This window comes from Delphinus delphis, chromosome 17, assembly GCF_949987515.2.
Source record: "Delphinus delphis chromosome 17, mDelDel1.2, whole genome shotgun sequence".
NCBI classification, from domain to species: Eukaryota; Metazoa; Chordata; class Mammalia; order Artiodactyla; family Delphinidae; genus Delphinus; species Delphinus delphis.
In genome coordinates this window covers 14,046,151-14,061,821 of record NC_082699.1, presented here as the reverse complement: position 1 = coordinate 14,061,821, position 15,671 = coordinate 14,046,151, and the positions used below count along the sequence as shown (strand labels likewise).

Below are 15,671 nucleotides of genomic sequence, written 5' to 3'. Positions count from 1 at the left end.
ACAACACACTGAACGTATTCAACGTCATTGAATGTATCGTGTTTTGCTGTGTATACCAATAAATCATTTGTTGTACACATTTGTCTGTGTTTGAGAGACATTATGGGCTCTGAATAATCAGAAGAGGAGACTGAGGCTTGGCCGCTGCTCAAGTAATCTTCGAGTCACTTACCCAGTTTGAACTACATTCATTCATTCATTCATTCGTTCAATTCATTTAGTAAATATTTATTAAGTAAATACTGAATGTATAAATATTTGTTAAGTAAATATGTGTTGAACACTTACAGTGTACAATAAGAATAGTAAGACTAAATTTTCCCTAACAGCTTAATTTTTGGGAATTAAATATGTGGAAGCAATTTATAGATTATAAAGCCTTATATAACTAGCAGAAACTTTCAGAACATCATTTTAAATGTTAACAAGTGGATAAACCTTTATGTACTAATATGAAGGGGAGTCATGTATAATTTATGCTTATGAATATAGAAAAAGCTATGTTTTTGGTCTGAAGAATGTTTAATTATACTAAAGTTGATATACAGTTTCGGGATATTTAGTCAACATTTCAAAACAAGTCATTTTGAAGAAATCTGGCAGCATGCTTTGAACAGTTGTTCTATTTTTAATAGCATACTATGGGATTGAAAACATGCTTAATGTAATTACTAAATGTTATTTATTTTATTCTGTCAAAATTTTAATTTTTATGTTTATCATATATGCCGCCTTTAATTTTCTGGATGACTTTGCCTATAGAGAATAATTTGGAGCACAGTGTAAAGATAAGTAAATCAAATTGAAGTTTATATTAAAAGCAGATTTCCTACCCAAATGTATTACTGCTTGTTTCTTTATATGTCACTTTTTCTTATTTTCATGTTTTATAGTGTTTTCTTTATGATACAAATTCTTTCAGTGCTCAGTGAAATAATTCCTTTCTTGATACTATATATACACACATTCCCTCCCCCTCCCTCCTTTTTTAAGCTTTTAGAAATGCAATGACATTTCAGAGTAGAACATATGGCTTTGGATTAAGCTAGAATTAAATTGCACTAACTAATTATATATCCTTGGGAAGAGGTTTTTAACAAATCTGAGTTTGTAAAATCAGTAATACCACCTACACATCAAGTTGACACAAGAATTAAAGGAGATACTACATAGCACATAACAACAAAAATGTAATAAATGTCAGTCCTCTTCCATTCTCTCCTTTTTTAGAGATACATATGTTTCTATATAAGCCTTAAAATGTCAATTATTCATAGTAGGCTTTAAGGAGAAACTGAATGCTGTAATTCTAAATATATCCCCCAAATAGACTTTGTAGTTTTATTTATGTTAGGCTATGTGTCAAATTTCCCAATTTATTATTAAATTATATATATATATATATTAGAATATATGCTAAGTCTCTCAGTGAAAAAGATTTATTATGCCACATTTTTGAAATTCTGTGCTTAGAACTCCTAGTCTATCTTCATATACCCTCCTTATTATGCCTACCCCAATAGTTTCTTAAGCTACAGTGTCTATTTTCAGGCTAGGATTTCTTGCCAGATCCTAACAACAAATATTTCACTACCTCCTCAGAAATTATGCCAGTAAACTTTCAGCCTAGCGGAGACAATGGAAATATAGCATCTTCTGGAAGGAATAGTTCATTCATTGGTTTTTTAAAATTTAGTTTGAGAAAAGTAAGCACAAGTCTGAAGTAGCAAGAAAAAGAAGAATGAAATACTAAGGTAGGTTGAGATCAAAGATCACATGGCTGCAGGTATCCCAATTAGCAGATATGAGATGACCTCTTACAGCCTGGGGTAATATGTAAGAGCATTGCATAAGACAGTCATACCACCCATGAGCCCACCCGAGGGCGTGGTCACTCTTTTTGCCCCAAATTAGGGTTATAAAATCCTTCTCTCTTCTGCAATGTCAAGGCATATTAAAGGCAACAAGTTGAATGTAAAAGACACAGAATAATTAAGAAAAACAGAAAAATGAGTTGTAGCTTCACAAGTGAAAAGATAAATCATTCCTGGTTAGTAAGTAAAAGGCAAAAAGTATTTGGCAGAGAACCTTGGAGGAGAGCATTCTCCTTTATTCCCATGTAGTTAATGTATCTCTGAGAGTTAAAATCTGAGAATTGAACAATTATAGATGCACCTGAGTGTCAGCCCTTTCTCTGCAATTTACTAGCCTGGGGACCACAGGGAAGAAATAGGACCTTAAATGCATCTCCTGACTCCTAGTTTTTTTCCCACTCCATCACAGCATCTAAAAAGAGGAAATTAGACTCCCACTGAGAATGTTAAGTGAATATTAAGTGTGTGTTCACAATAAAAAAAATGAGTCCATTAGTAAATTGAAGTGAGAACCTAGCAAGTGCTAGGAAGAAATTCCGTGCAGGAGTAAGAACAACCTCATCAATAATAACATCAGTAATGGTAAATAGAAATCTAACAGTAAGTGAGAGACAAAAGTCATTGTGGGACAGAAGATACATTAATATTGTCATTAATTTTAAAAAAATAGATAGCAACCATTTCATATGATATATGCTTAGCCTAAAAGTAGACTTAGAATTAACTAATATTTACCAAGCATATACTATGTATCTGGCACTATGTTTATATTAATATAAGTATTAATATAATATTAATATTTTCTCACTCTATGAAAACAAAATGCAATAATCTAAAAATGTTTCATTCTAGTCTGTATTTCTGATGCCACAACCCAATACCATTAAAATCTTGGGAATTCCACGTATAATGTAGCCTGACACTTTGACATCATTGTCTATTAACTCACTTTGGTCCTTCTGTTATCTACAGTCCGCTGCTCCTCTACGCACCTCTTCTACTTCACTTGATAGGGTGTTAGTCCTTATCTTGGGACTGGTAAATAATCAGCTGTGGTACCCTCACACCACTGCCTCAAGCACTGTGCACATACAAATCTTGGGAGACTGCCTGGAAAGAAATGACCTGATGTTTGGTTAAGGAGAACAAAGGTTTTTCTTCAAGGTGAAAAGCCTGGCCAAATCCTAGGTGGACAGCAGAATCCCACGGCCCCACTTACTGCTCTAAGCACTTTGGTTCTCAAGAGTCACAGCATAAACTGCGTCACCCCCTGGAAAGGGAAATGAAGGGAGGTATCAGTGAAAGAGGAGGCAACGGAGGTAAACACCGCTGGATCCAAAGAAGAGCTCTTGGTTCTACTCCCGCCTCTGCTACTAACTGGGTGACATGGCAAGCCCACCATCTCTTAGAGCACCAATTTCTTCTTCACTAAATTGAAAGAGTTGAGGTTGAGAGGATTAGATTAGTTTAGCACTTCCTAAAATCCCAGAATACTTGTCCTTCCAGCAGTTAATAGGCACTCTGCAAATTATAGGCATTGTAGAAAATAGGCATTAATGGGCATTCTGTGAAAAGGACTTAAGTAAATATGAAAAAAATACCTGGGATAAACACAGGTCAAGCAGATCTTGTTGCTGTCGGGCTACCCAGTGACTTTACTATGTAAATATTTTGGAAGAGACTCTATAGTGGTTTTTCAAGTCAACAATGAACAATATTTCCCCCCATTTGAAGCCAGGATGCTGATTACACTTGATCTGTTCACTTAAAATTACAGAGCTGCCTTGTTCCTCTTGCAAAGGGATGTCAATGGTATGTCTTACAATTGAGAGCCTCTCAAATACAATGATATGTAGAATTTCTCAAAACTTATTTTACCACAAAGTCTTTTTTTTTTTTTTTGCGGTACACGGGCCTCTCCCTGTTGTGGCCTCTCCTGTTGCGGAGCACAGGCTCCAGACGCGCAGGCTCAGCAGCCATGGCTCATGGGCCCAGCCGCTCCGCGGCATGTGGGATCTTCCCGGACTGGGGCACGAACCCGTGCCCCCTGCATCGGCAGGCGGACTCGCAACCACTGCGCCACCAGGGAAGCCCCACAAATTTGTTTTTAATAGCTTCTCATGAGACAGGACTTTAAGAAGCAGATATTGTCCAATTTTATAACCTATTATGATGATAGCATACTCCCGTTCCTCAAACAAAGAGAAAACTAGGCTGATAAAATCAAGAAAAATAGTGGAGGAGAAGCACTTGTGGAATGCAGGTATAGAGATCTCGAAAAACGTGCTCCTCTATAAATGCAATGAGAATACAACATGAGCAAGAATCACTGAAATCAACTTTTTCCGAACTCGGGAAATTGATCGAAGGCTTGCAACAATCCATAGAACATTTAGTAAAGAAAAGCAGTTGATTCTCAATAGAAACAATAACTATGTAGGGTTTTATTTTACCCAGTAGTAATATCCTTCTCTCCTGCTCTGCGGGAGCCTTGAAAATCAGCGTTCTCACAATGATGGTAGCTATGAAACAAACAGCCTATGATCCACTAGAGGGGGCAGAACAGGTTTAGAGTTTCCCCGAATATCTAGAGAGTTGTCACTATTTGACCTATATGGAAGCTGCCTGGAAATGCCTCCCTTGAATGTTTTCTGTTTGTTTGTTGGTTTGACCTGAATTAGAGCTCACTCAGTGAGATACCCTGTCCATATAACATTTGTCAAAAACAATCAGGGACTGTAGTTTTATACAGAAGCTTCCTGAGGCAAACAAAAGGCTTACCAAAAAATTTTTTAAAAAAATACAGTAAGTGATACGTCCATAGGAGGCTTTCAAAAGCTCGGACATAGGCGTGTAGATTTAGAAATGCCACACAGACGTGCAGTGCTTTGCACCTGCTCAGGAAAGACCCGATACGGATCTACCTCTCACCTCTGATTGACTTAGAAGGTCTGTTTAAGCAGAGTTGTAAACTTCTGGAGTGCTCATGGCATGCCTCAATACTTTGTCCAGCCATTAGCTAACAACTAAGCTACTGAGCAAAGACTTCAGTATCTGTGTACAACAAATTATATAGACTTTACAGAATTAGTTTAGGAAAGTTAGTAAACAAAAAGTAGCAATAACAATAAGAAAAAACAGCAGCAACAACAAACCCTGGAGGGTGGGGATGGGCCAATCTCCAGAGTGGCCACATTCTATTATATTCAATGTACAGTTTGCAACAACAACAAAATGACATGATGTATAAATCATGATATCACAATAAACGCGAAAGTATGGCCCATAAATGGGGGGGGGGGGAAAAGGCAGTCAAAAGAAATTCTCCCTGAGGAAGCTCAGACGATGGAATCTCTAGACAAAGACTTTTAATCAACTACTAGAAATATAGTCAAAGAACTAAAGGAAATCATGTAAAATAGATTAAAGTATAGGAATAAGCTCTCACCAAATGAAGACTACGACAAAGAGATACAAATTATAAAAGGAAAAAAATAGAAATTCTGGAATTAAAATGAAAAATTCCCTAGAGGGGCTCATCAACAGATTTGAGCTGGCATAAGAAAAAGTCAAAGAGATTAAGATAGGTCAGTCCAAATCCAGCCTGAGGAACACACACACACACACACACACACACACACACACACACACACACACACAGAGACAGGAAAGAAAAATGAACAGTTCCTCAGAGGCCCTGTGGGACACCAGCAAGCATACCAAATACAATGTTACTGAATATTACTCAGCCATAAAAAGAAACGAAATTGAGCTATTTGTAATAAGGTGGATAGACCTAGAGTCTGTCATACAGAGTGAAGTAAGTCAGAAAGAGAAAGACAAATACCATATGCTAACACATATATATGGAATTTAAGAAAAAAAAATGTCATGAAGAACCTAGGGGTAAGACAGGAATAAAGACACAGACCTACTAGAGAACGGACTTGAGGATATGGGGAGGGGGAAGGGTGAGCTGTGACAAAGCGAGAGAGAGTCATGGACATATACACACTAACAAACGTAAGGTAGATAGCTAGTGGGAAGCAGCCGCATAGCACAGGGAGATCAGCTCGGTGCTTTGTGACCGCCTGGAGGGGTGGGACAGGGAGGATGGGAGGGAGGGAGACGCAAGAGGGAAGAGATATGGGAACATATGTACATGTATAACTGATTCACTTTGTTATAAAGCAGAAACTAACGCACCATTGTAAAGCAATTAATACTCCAATAAAGATGTTAAAAAAACAAAAACAAAAAAAACCCACACTCCTGACGTGAGTTTTTAAAATTTGTGATGTAGACTTTTATACTAAAATCAGAGTAGACAAAAAGTCTATTTAAGGGTTCTGTTTATCTTAAACAGTTTATCTTAAACAGTTTGTTTATAATAAAACTGTTTAAAGCTTCTCATTGAATTATTCAAGACGTCTTTTCCTAAATGGTGCTTTTATAAAACTTACTTGTACTAAGTTTTATTTTAAAATGAAACAATAAGAAATATGCATAACTACAAAGATCCTAACATTATCTGGAAACTTTCCACCATGATAATTTTGTCTCAGGAGAAATCTGAAAATTCCATAAAATTACCTACATATAATTTATAGAAAGCTGAGTCAACAAACAGGTGTTACCATTGGAATGATGAATCTTGTCCTTTTCCTCACTCATAAATTTCTAATATATGAGCCTCTACACTATAAATCAGATGCTGGGTTCACATAGACTTATGTCATTTATTTTCTTTCACTGAGAAAATAAAGAGGTAGATGATCTATACATATCTTGCCAGCTGTTCCACAAAACTCATACATTGAATACAAGTATCGGAACCTCAGTGGCTCCATCTTACACTTGTTCTAGTACTTGAATGTTAGATGCCGCTCTTGAAGAGTATTTGCATCTCTGTACTATGAGTCTGGCTGCACTGCCAGCCAGCATTCCATTTCCTGATGGCTCCTATTACCACCTAATTATTTTTAAACGCTGATTTTATTTCAAACAGTTTACCATTGTCAAGGGTCACCTCCAAGTATGACATTACTGAAATCAAATATTTTTGGTTCTAGGTCTATGGTTAGGAGAGTTTAAGAATGACCTTCTTCAGAGTGACTGATAGACCATATGGCAAAATCTATGGCTAAACTATAAATCCAATATTAAAATTTTAATAAAACTATAATTTTCAGGACAATTATTCAGTCACAATTATTATTCATTTTATCTGTTTCATATTTATAACTGTCCTGATAAACAAGTTAGAAAGTACCCAAGAAACCTATACATTCATTCATCTGTTAAATTTTCAGATATTTATTGAGGTCTTATTATGTAGCTAAATAAGATGAAGAAAACAGATTCCTTCCCTCAAAGAATTTGCACCTTAATAGAAGAGAAGATGATTACAACTTATCAACAAAATCTTGTGAAAGTATATGGCAGAAAGGCAATATGATTACAGGACAAGGGTTGAAGAAAGTTCTGGGGGTTTTCAATCTCCTTTAAATTAGTAAGCTGTTTTCCAGACTTAATACTGATGGAGACATATGGATTTCAGGGAAAGTAAGTAAGTCTGAATTTGGACTTGGATTAAATATACTTCTGATTGATTATTTTCTTGATTTTAGTTTTTAGTTCATTAAAAGTTATAGCACGTTCATAGAATTAATACACTGTGCATCCTGGATGTTGAATCTGAGAGAGTACAGCTAGCCCAATTATATATATTGTCTTTATACAATACACACATGCGTGCACGCACGCACACACATATACACACACATTCGCTTGAAGGATTTATTTAATGCAAAATTTATGAAGACCTCAAAAGAATTTGATGAAAATTATTAAATCCAAACTCTAGAATGAGAGCTTATGTATGTTTAATTGTGTGGGGAGTAGGAGGTATAAATGTGCTTGCGTTTGTTTTCATAAAAGTTCCGGGCCACTCGTAATTCTTTCAGATTTAGGGGATGCTCTTCTTTGTACCCTATGCTGCTCCTTTCCTAGACTATTTTACTTAGGACCACTTGCATTAAAGATCTTCCAAACTACTCTATAATACATGCTTGAAGTACAGTCTACTTTCTGAGTCTTCATCAGTTGTTTTCTATAGAAGGTGTTTCCCTCCATTAGAATCTGTACAATGTCACTAATTTTATTCACTGCATTTCGAATGTGTCAGCTGAGTGACACTGGGGCTGTCTCCTCCTCTCACCTGAGCACCTGCCTCTTAGGTCCCTCTCCTGGCTGTGCTCCCTCTGGCCACATAAGCCTGCAGTTATGGAAGTGGGATAAGGATCTTTATAAATGCCTTTTAACCTGGAAAAGTAATTTCCTGGATCTCCCTGGGTACAGAGTCATGATGCTACCTGTGTAATATATCAGGTGTCTCTGATGACTACAGCTCAGGGGAATAGTTAATTAATTGCTTCACTCCAATTATCATGAGTGCTACATTACTACTTACAAGTTTTATTTGTCTCTGCAGGCTACCACTGGTAAAGAAAAAAAAGTAAGATTCTGATATCTTATTATTTTAAAAATTGATGTTTTTCCTCTATGATCCAGACACTAACTTCTCACCTTCATGCTGAACCCATCTGTCTGACAATGTCAGTAACCCCTGGAGAGCATGCACTGAGTCATGCCAAATTATAGTAATTCATTCTTGTTATGATTATAATCCAGTGACTTAAATCAGGAGCTGTATATTCTCTTTGTCTTAGCTACTATTATAAAATTAATCTGTTTTGTGAATTTAGAACAGTTCTACATACATAAATGTATCCATATAACCAATAATGATACTTTCAAAAATAATAACGAGCCAATCCTAACATACTTTGAAACTTTTTAATAATCACAAGTTATCACTGTATATATGATATGATATATGATATAAATAGAGATTTATATGATATAAATCTACAGCATTAGTAGACGATTCACATTCCAAATGGATATTTTATGTTGGTCTTCAGAAATAATAATTCCTTCTTTTAACGTACTACACTGCTTTTCAGAAAGTTAAGTCCATGAGCCTCTGCACCACAATTAAGAGATCAGTGAATCAAGATTTTTAGACCAAAAGTATAGCTTATCTTTACATGTTCTCCCTAAATAAGTCTGAATTTTTTGCAGACATCGTTTGATACTGGGAAAGGCATATACCATCATCATGGATGTCCTTTGGTTAAAAGCAATTTGTCAATAAACAGCAGTGTCTACTCACGTTTCTCTTGTTCTGCTTCCACTCCTTCACTTTCTGTGTCACTTGGCAGGATCCACGGTTGATGAACCACCTGCAATTGCTTTAAAGAGTCATCCTGCCAAAGAAAAAGTTTATTTGGATTAACCTCTAGAATGATACTGTGAATACCAATATGGGTGAACACTTCAGTTTCTATGAATTACATGTCAAAGAACCATAACAAGAATTTCCTCACAACAGAGAAGAATTTTAAGCTTAAATTCATTTTCATTTCATGGACACGTCACAAACTCTGAACTCATTTTTTTTACATTCTCCTTTAAATAAGATTTAATGTCTTAATAAGAAGAAATATCTAGACTATGGTCCTTCCTGAATTAATATTTTTATGGAATTCTTAGCACCCATTCTTGGAAATTTAATAATGAAATATTCAATATAAAATTGCACAAAATGTGCCTGTTTGCCATGAAGGTTCCAATTCCCTTAAATGAGATTAAAGATTAGTAGGATTTAGAGAACATTCTCAACTTTACCCTTCAGTATTACTTCATTGCCTCCTTCCTCATATTACTTCCTATTTTTATTAATATATTTCTCAAATACTTCCTTGTTGTTCCATGCCTCTGTCATTGCCCTAAAGCAGACTCTCATCATCTCCGATCCTGACTGTAGTTATAATCATCTACAAAGTTTTCTAGGATTAAGATTCATACCCTCCCTAATTCTCTCCACCAGTTCCTTGCCAAGTAGAGCTTTTTAAAATGTCACATGATGTATTCATTACCTTGTTCATAAACCCTTGAGTAGTCTTCTCATAGTTTCCAGCATAAAATCTCAACTCAAGGCCCTCCATGAGCTATACTTGTCTAGCCTCTGTTCTACCACCACTTCCATCTCCGTCCCACCTCGACTGACACTTCCACTCCAGCTTAATTAACTGGTAGCACCTTAATTTTGTCACTCTCTCTAATCTACCTAGATGTTTTCATATGTTATACTTCCTGCCTAGAATGCAGTATATTCATCTGTCTCAGACATTAACACTCTTCCCAAGGCTCAGGTATCATCTCTGTTGCCTTCCCTGATGCTCCAAGACAGATTTACTCCTTTGTGTGCCTATTGTATCAATATAACAAACACTATATAGTAATTGTCCTTTCATATCTTCTGGCCTCAAAAATAACGTGGAAAGTCCTTTATGCCATGGATAACTTTTTTTACCTATTAATTTCCAGTATCCATTATAATGTCTGGGGAAAAATAGGTACTCACTAACAGGTACACAGTAAACATTTGTATATGAGGAAGTAGGAAAGAGAAAAAAAGGAGAGGATGAAGGGTAGAAAGGAAGGAGGAAGGAAGGATGGGTCCCTTTGACAATAAAATATAAATAACAATTTTAAATTTATTGAGTCATCATTCAATAAAATCTTTTCAAACATAACTTTGAAAATTAAAAACATAAAATCAATATTACCTGTCCATTTACTCTTTTGACCTCTCAATTCATTCATCATCTTCCCCCTCTTTGAAAGAAAGATCTTTTCCTCCAACTTGAGATATTTTGCTTTATTTTGTTCAGAAAAATACTAACAAGATAAAAATAAAGGCTCACGACCCCGATCTCTAAGAAACATGATACACCAAACATTAAATGTCCACTTTGTTTAAAATAAGTGCTGTATAAGAGAAACAACATATCAGCTATCCCTTGACTGTGATGATTACCTCTGGATATGTTTAGTCCCAATCTAGAGTTTCAAAAAAGTACAGTTTTCCAGGAGTTACAAAGGGGATTAAGGAGTTGAATAGGTGAAGCACAGGGGATCTTTTAGGGAAGTGATCTATTCTGTGTGATGTACTAATGGTAAATACAAGACATTAAGCACTTGTCAAAACCTGTAGAACTTCAGGCCACAGAGTAAACCTTAATGTATGCAAATGAAAAAATCAATTAGGAAGGTGGGATGTCCCAGGATGGAAGGCAAGATACTAAAAAAAAGAATCTAAATGAATTACAAATGTAAAAGAACCTCACTGAAGTGGGTTGGGGAATAAGGTGCTGACCTAAGTAACTCTGAAAATGCATGGAGCCTGTAAGATCAGAAGCAAAAGCAAATGTACATAAGCACTGCATTATAGTGGATAAAGTTACGGGCTTATAGGTTAAAAATTCTGAATATATGTGTGTGTGTGTGTGTGTGTGCGTGTATATATATTCTGGAATTGAACAAAGTAAATGGATGGCAGATGTTGGAAGCCAAGTTTTTCACTCTTGGAGAGGAGTTTACAGATAAGCAAGGATAGAATGTTCCATGTATAATGTATTGATATTAGAGTTGGAGACATCAGTGTGAACTCATGTTTAGCTTACTATACATACAGATGGCTACACATATAAATATGTGTGTGTGTGTATATATATATATATATATATATATATATATATATATATATATATATAAATGGTTACTAATCATACATATATCTTGCTGCTATGGCAGCTTAGAGGATTTAGACACAATGACACCCCAATAGCAATGAAAACAACAACCACCCGCTCCACGTCCCCTGCACCGGCAGGTGGACTCTCAACCACTGCGCCACCAGGGATGCCCTCTAATACCCTTTTCAATGAAAGAATCAAGACTCTTGGACAAAGGACTGACTCTTAGACCAAGGCAAGAAATATACAAGATACAAGATAAGCCTGGAGCATCTTGTGCCAGAAAGTAAAAAAAGTGCTAACACACATACATACACACACACACACACACACAAAATGCCGGGGTATATCAAAGGGCTAAAGGAGCCAACTGAAAAATCTCTCTGTGGCCAAAGCTAGAACAATTTAAGCAACGAAATAAAGTAGCATTGGGTTACTACCCAACATACAAAACAAATGTCTATCAATCCATTCTGATGAAAACAAATGATTGACTAAATCAACAAGTGGGTGAGAATAGACAAATATGCCATGCAGAAGGATTTCAAATAATTTATGTAGATACTTAAGGAAGGAAGCAGAAAATAACTTCCCACATCTTTAGGGTGGGCTGTGTATAGCGACTTTCTTCCAAAGAGTACAATATGGAAAGAGAAAGCAAAAAGAGTAAATTTACAGTGGGGAAAACTGACAAATACTACCTGAAACCAGGTGATTAAGGTTAACATCAACAGCAATAATTCCTATTGATAGTATGTAGCCTTGATAGGATGGGATAAAAATGGAATTTTATCTCTATGGTATTCCTCCTCAAAACACATTATTCAAGTCCAACCATGAGAAAAATATCATACAAACCTCAATTGAGGGACAATCAACAAAATATGTGACCAGTACTCTTCAAACACAAGGAAATACATATAGTCATCAAACACACGGAAAGTCCGAGGAATGGCCACAACCCAGAATGGCCTAAGGAGATGTAAGTATGAGACGAAATGTGACATTGTAAAGCAACTAAACTTCAATAAAAAATTAATTTAAAAAAAAGAAATGTAATGTGACATTTTAGGTGGCATCTTGGGACAACAAACTCGAATGAAGCATGGATTTAGTAACTAATAATGTATTAATATTCATTAATTGTGACAAATGTACCATACTAATGTAAAGCAATAATAATAGTTGAAACTGCAGGGGAGGTATATAGGAACGCTCTGTATTACCTTCACAATAATTCTGTAAATCTAAAACTGTTCTAACATAAAAAAGTTTATTTAAAAAATTGAAATAATAAAAAAAAATTTAATGAGATTCATTAAAAACTCTTTTAGCATCAGCAGCTCTTGAAAATAGTCTGTTAATCGAATTAAAATTTAAATTCCTACCAAATGACAGATGGTCTTTGCAATGAAAAGTCCTTGCCCCAGGGGTCAGGAATCACAGCTTTTTATCCCGGTTAATCTAGGGCATGTCAGTTCCCCTCTTGGGATAGAATGAAGCGTGTGAAGGTGCTGGGTTAGATCATCTCTAGGACTTTACAATTAGTAAATTTCTATACCTAGATTCCTTTAGACTCTCAGTAGAATGTGAGAGGAACTAAATGAACTATTGTAGGAAAAGTCAGCAAACGTTAAAGATATTCCATCTTGGAATATACAATTTAGGTATAAATCAGTGTTTATTTTTAGGATTTAACTTTTTTTTTTTTAAATTTATCAAGTATTGGATTTGGTCTTATAGGGCTATACTACAGAAGCAGCAGAAACGTGAAAAATCTTAGCTTTAAAATTCCATAACAGTATAAAGAACAGCAGAAGTAAAATTAAAAAAATTTTCATGTAACAGAGAGGGATAATCACATTCCTGCAGTTTTTCAAAAATAGAACATGGAGTCTCTGGTGTTTAAAGAGGAAATATGAAAAATGATCTTTTTGGTTTTATAAGGTAAAATCGAATGGCAAAAATTCTTTGTTTAAAACAGAAAAAAGTTTAAAGTGATCACGAAAAAATGTTTTTAATTGAAAAAGTATTTTGATTATTTAGCTTTTTGGCCCAAATCCTAAAATCTGTTTTCGTAAGAAAAGATATGACTAAGAAGTCAATGGTGTTCCTTTTTCCCATAATAGTTCAGAATATTAAGTAATACTACTGATTGGTTTCTGGTCTTAATGGCTTTACTACTGAACAGGCAAGTTATTCTTTGTTTATTGCAACCATTCTTTGTTTATTGCAAATCATATAAAATACAAATGAAACATGAGCTCAGCAAAATATCTAGTTTGGGAAAAACTTTAAAATGTTGAGATGTTGGAATCAGAATCATAGAGACAGTACAAATATTGCTATTAATAGATCATTTGAATGTTTTACTTTGGTTTTCCCTTGAATACAGTTAGTAATATAATGCACCTGTTTGCTTCATCAATACCAGCAGGCAGTACTATGTATGTCCAAAGTTCAGCCCATCAGACTTCTTATAATTATTTTTGATGGGGTCAAGGAGCTAAAATCGTGAACATTTTTAAAAACAAGAGTTGACATGTTCCTCTTTGCCAACTTATTCAAAAAATTTTCTACAGGAATATTAAACTCTGTATGAGCACAGTGCAAACTGTTTCATATTCCCAAGAGCAAGTTCTTTGGATTGCTTTCAGAAGAAATGACATTCATCCTTTTTCTAAAACACTTTCCCCATAAGTATGTAAATGTCCAGGGACCAGGAGTGGTGGGAAATAGTGACATGTATCATATGGAAAACAGTCTCTCGCCCTGTATCAACATATCATTTTATCTGCTAACAGAGTAAGTGCTTTATAAACTTTAGCGGTATTGTTATTCCACGTGGGTAGTTTATTTTTGGATTCTCTAAATGCAATCAATCAGTGATTTATGTCATGTGTGGCCATAGGTTATTCAGGTTATTTAGAGAAAAAAAAATGCTCCTTTGCTCAGACTTTCACCATTGGATAATTTAACTCTGAGGCAACTAAATATTTCTTTCCCTTTGGTTAAGAATGAAAATAACACACCAAACATCAGTTTCCATCTTTCAAAAAGGATTAATCATTTTCATTTCCCTTCTATAACCATGAGATCTATATACAGTAAGTATCCCTGAAGCATGTTGCAAATAAGGCAAAATAAAATTACACCCCACTTTACATACATTTAATAGACTGCAATACCGACAAAGAATTAAGCCTATACTTCTGTTAAAATAAAGTTCTCCATATATAATTTACATTCTTAAATTAATAAAGTTTGGAAATAACTTTGTTAATGAAATGGCTAGTATTATCAGGCTGAACTCTGTAACTTTTTAGTGAATTATACTTCTATAGTTTATTTCTTTTGCATAACATCAAAGGGCAATTAAAACATAAGAACAGGGAAGTAATACATTTGAGAAAATATAAGTTGGAACGAATAGGATCTGGGAAAAGAAAAGAAAGGGAGCAATAACCAAGTTATCAGTACAAAAATATGGTAGATTGTGGAAAATATTACAAAATAAACACAAGTTGCTAAAAAATTTTACCTGACATATTTGCTACACTACACTACAACTACTTTACACATTGGGCTTGCCCTCTGATAAAAGAAATTTTCACATATTGAGATATAGGAAAGTCATTCTGGCTTATACATGAGTTAACTTGAATTTTATGCTAACTAAAATAGCCTGTTTGCTATTAAACATACATTGCACATCTGCTTTAATTCTTAGAGAAAAGGATGCATTGACCAAAAGCAAAGAATGTCCATGTTAAAAATAAAGATTAAATGCGTCTCTTCTTGGGACGCCAATGCTGGTCCTCCTTTGATGATAAGACTCCCCGCCCAGGTGTCAAGGCCAAGCTGACTTGCTGTGTACTTGCTGGACTGTTCTTTTGTTTGAAACCTTGAAGAATATAACCCTGACTTGTTTAAGGTTCTTTGTTCTGACAAGATATAAAACTGTGCTGAAAACTCTGCTCCCCACAAGCAGAGTCTTCTGGGCTAGTCCTCAGTTTGGCTCAAAGAAAACTCTTTTCTAGTCTTTCTTATTGATTGTTTATTGATTATTTTCATGACACCTTCATCTTCTTTCTTTTTATTTTTTTAAATTAAAAAAAAATTTTTTTCATCT

The 15,671-nt window shown here is 35.1% G+C and overlaps 1 protein-coding gene across 1 annotated transcript in view; it reads right to left on the bottom strand.

Moving 5' to 3' along the window:
* C17H8orf34 (chromosome 17 C8orf34 homolog) overlaps window positions 1–15,671 on the bottom strand; it is a 344,433-nt gene that overhangs the window by 20,489 nt on the left and 308,273 nt on the right. The window contains exon 12 of the mRNA XM_059995457.2: window positions 9,112–9,205. Within this exon, the coding sequence (XP_059851440.2) occupies window positions 9,112–9,205 (94 nt within the window). The remainder of the gene's footprint in view (window positions 1–9,111; window positions 9,206–15,671) is intronic.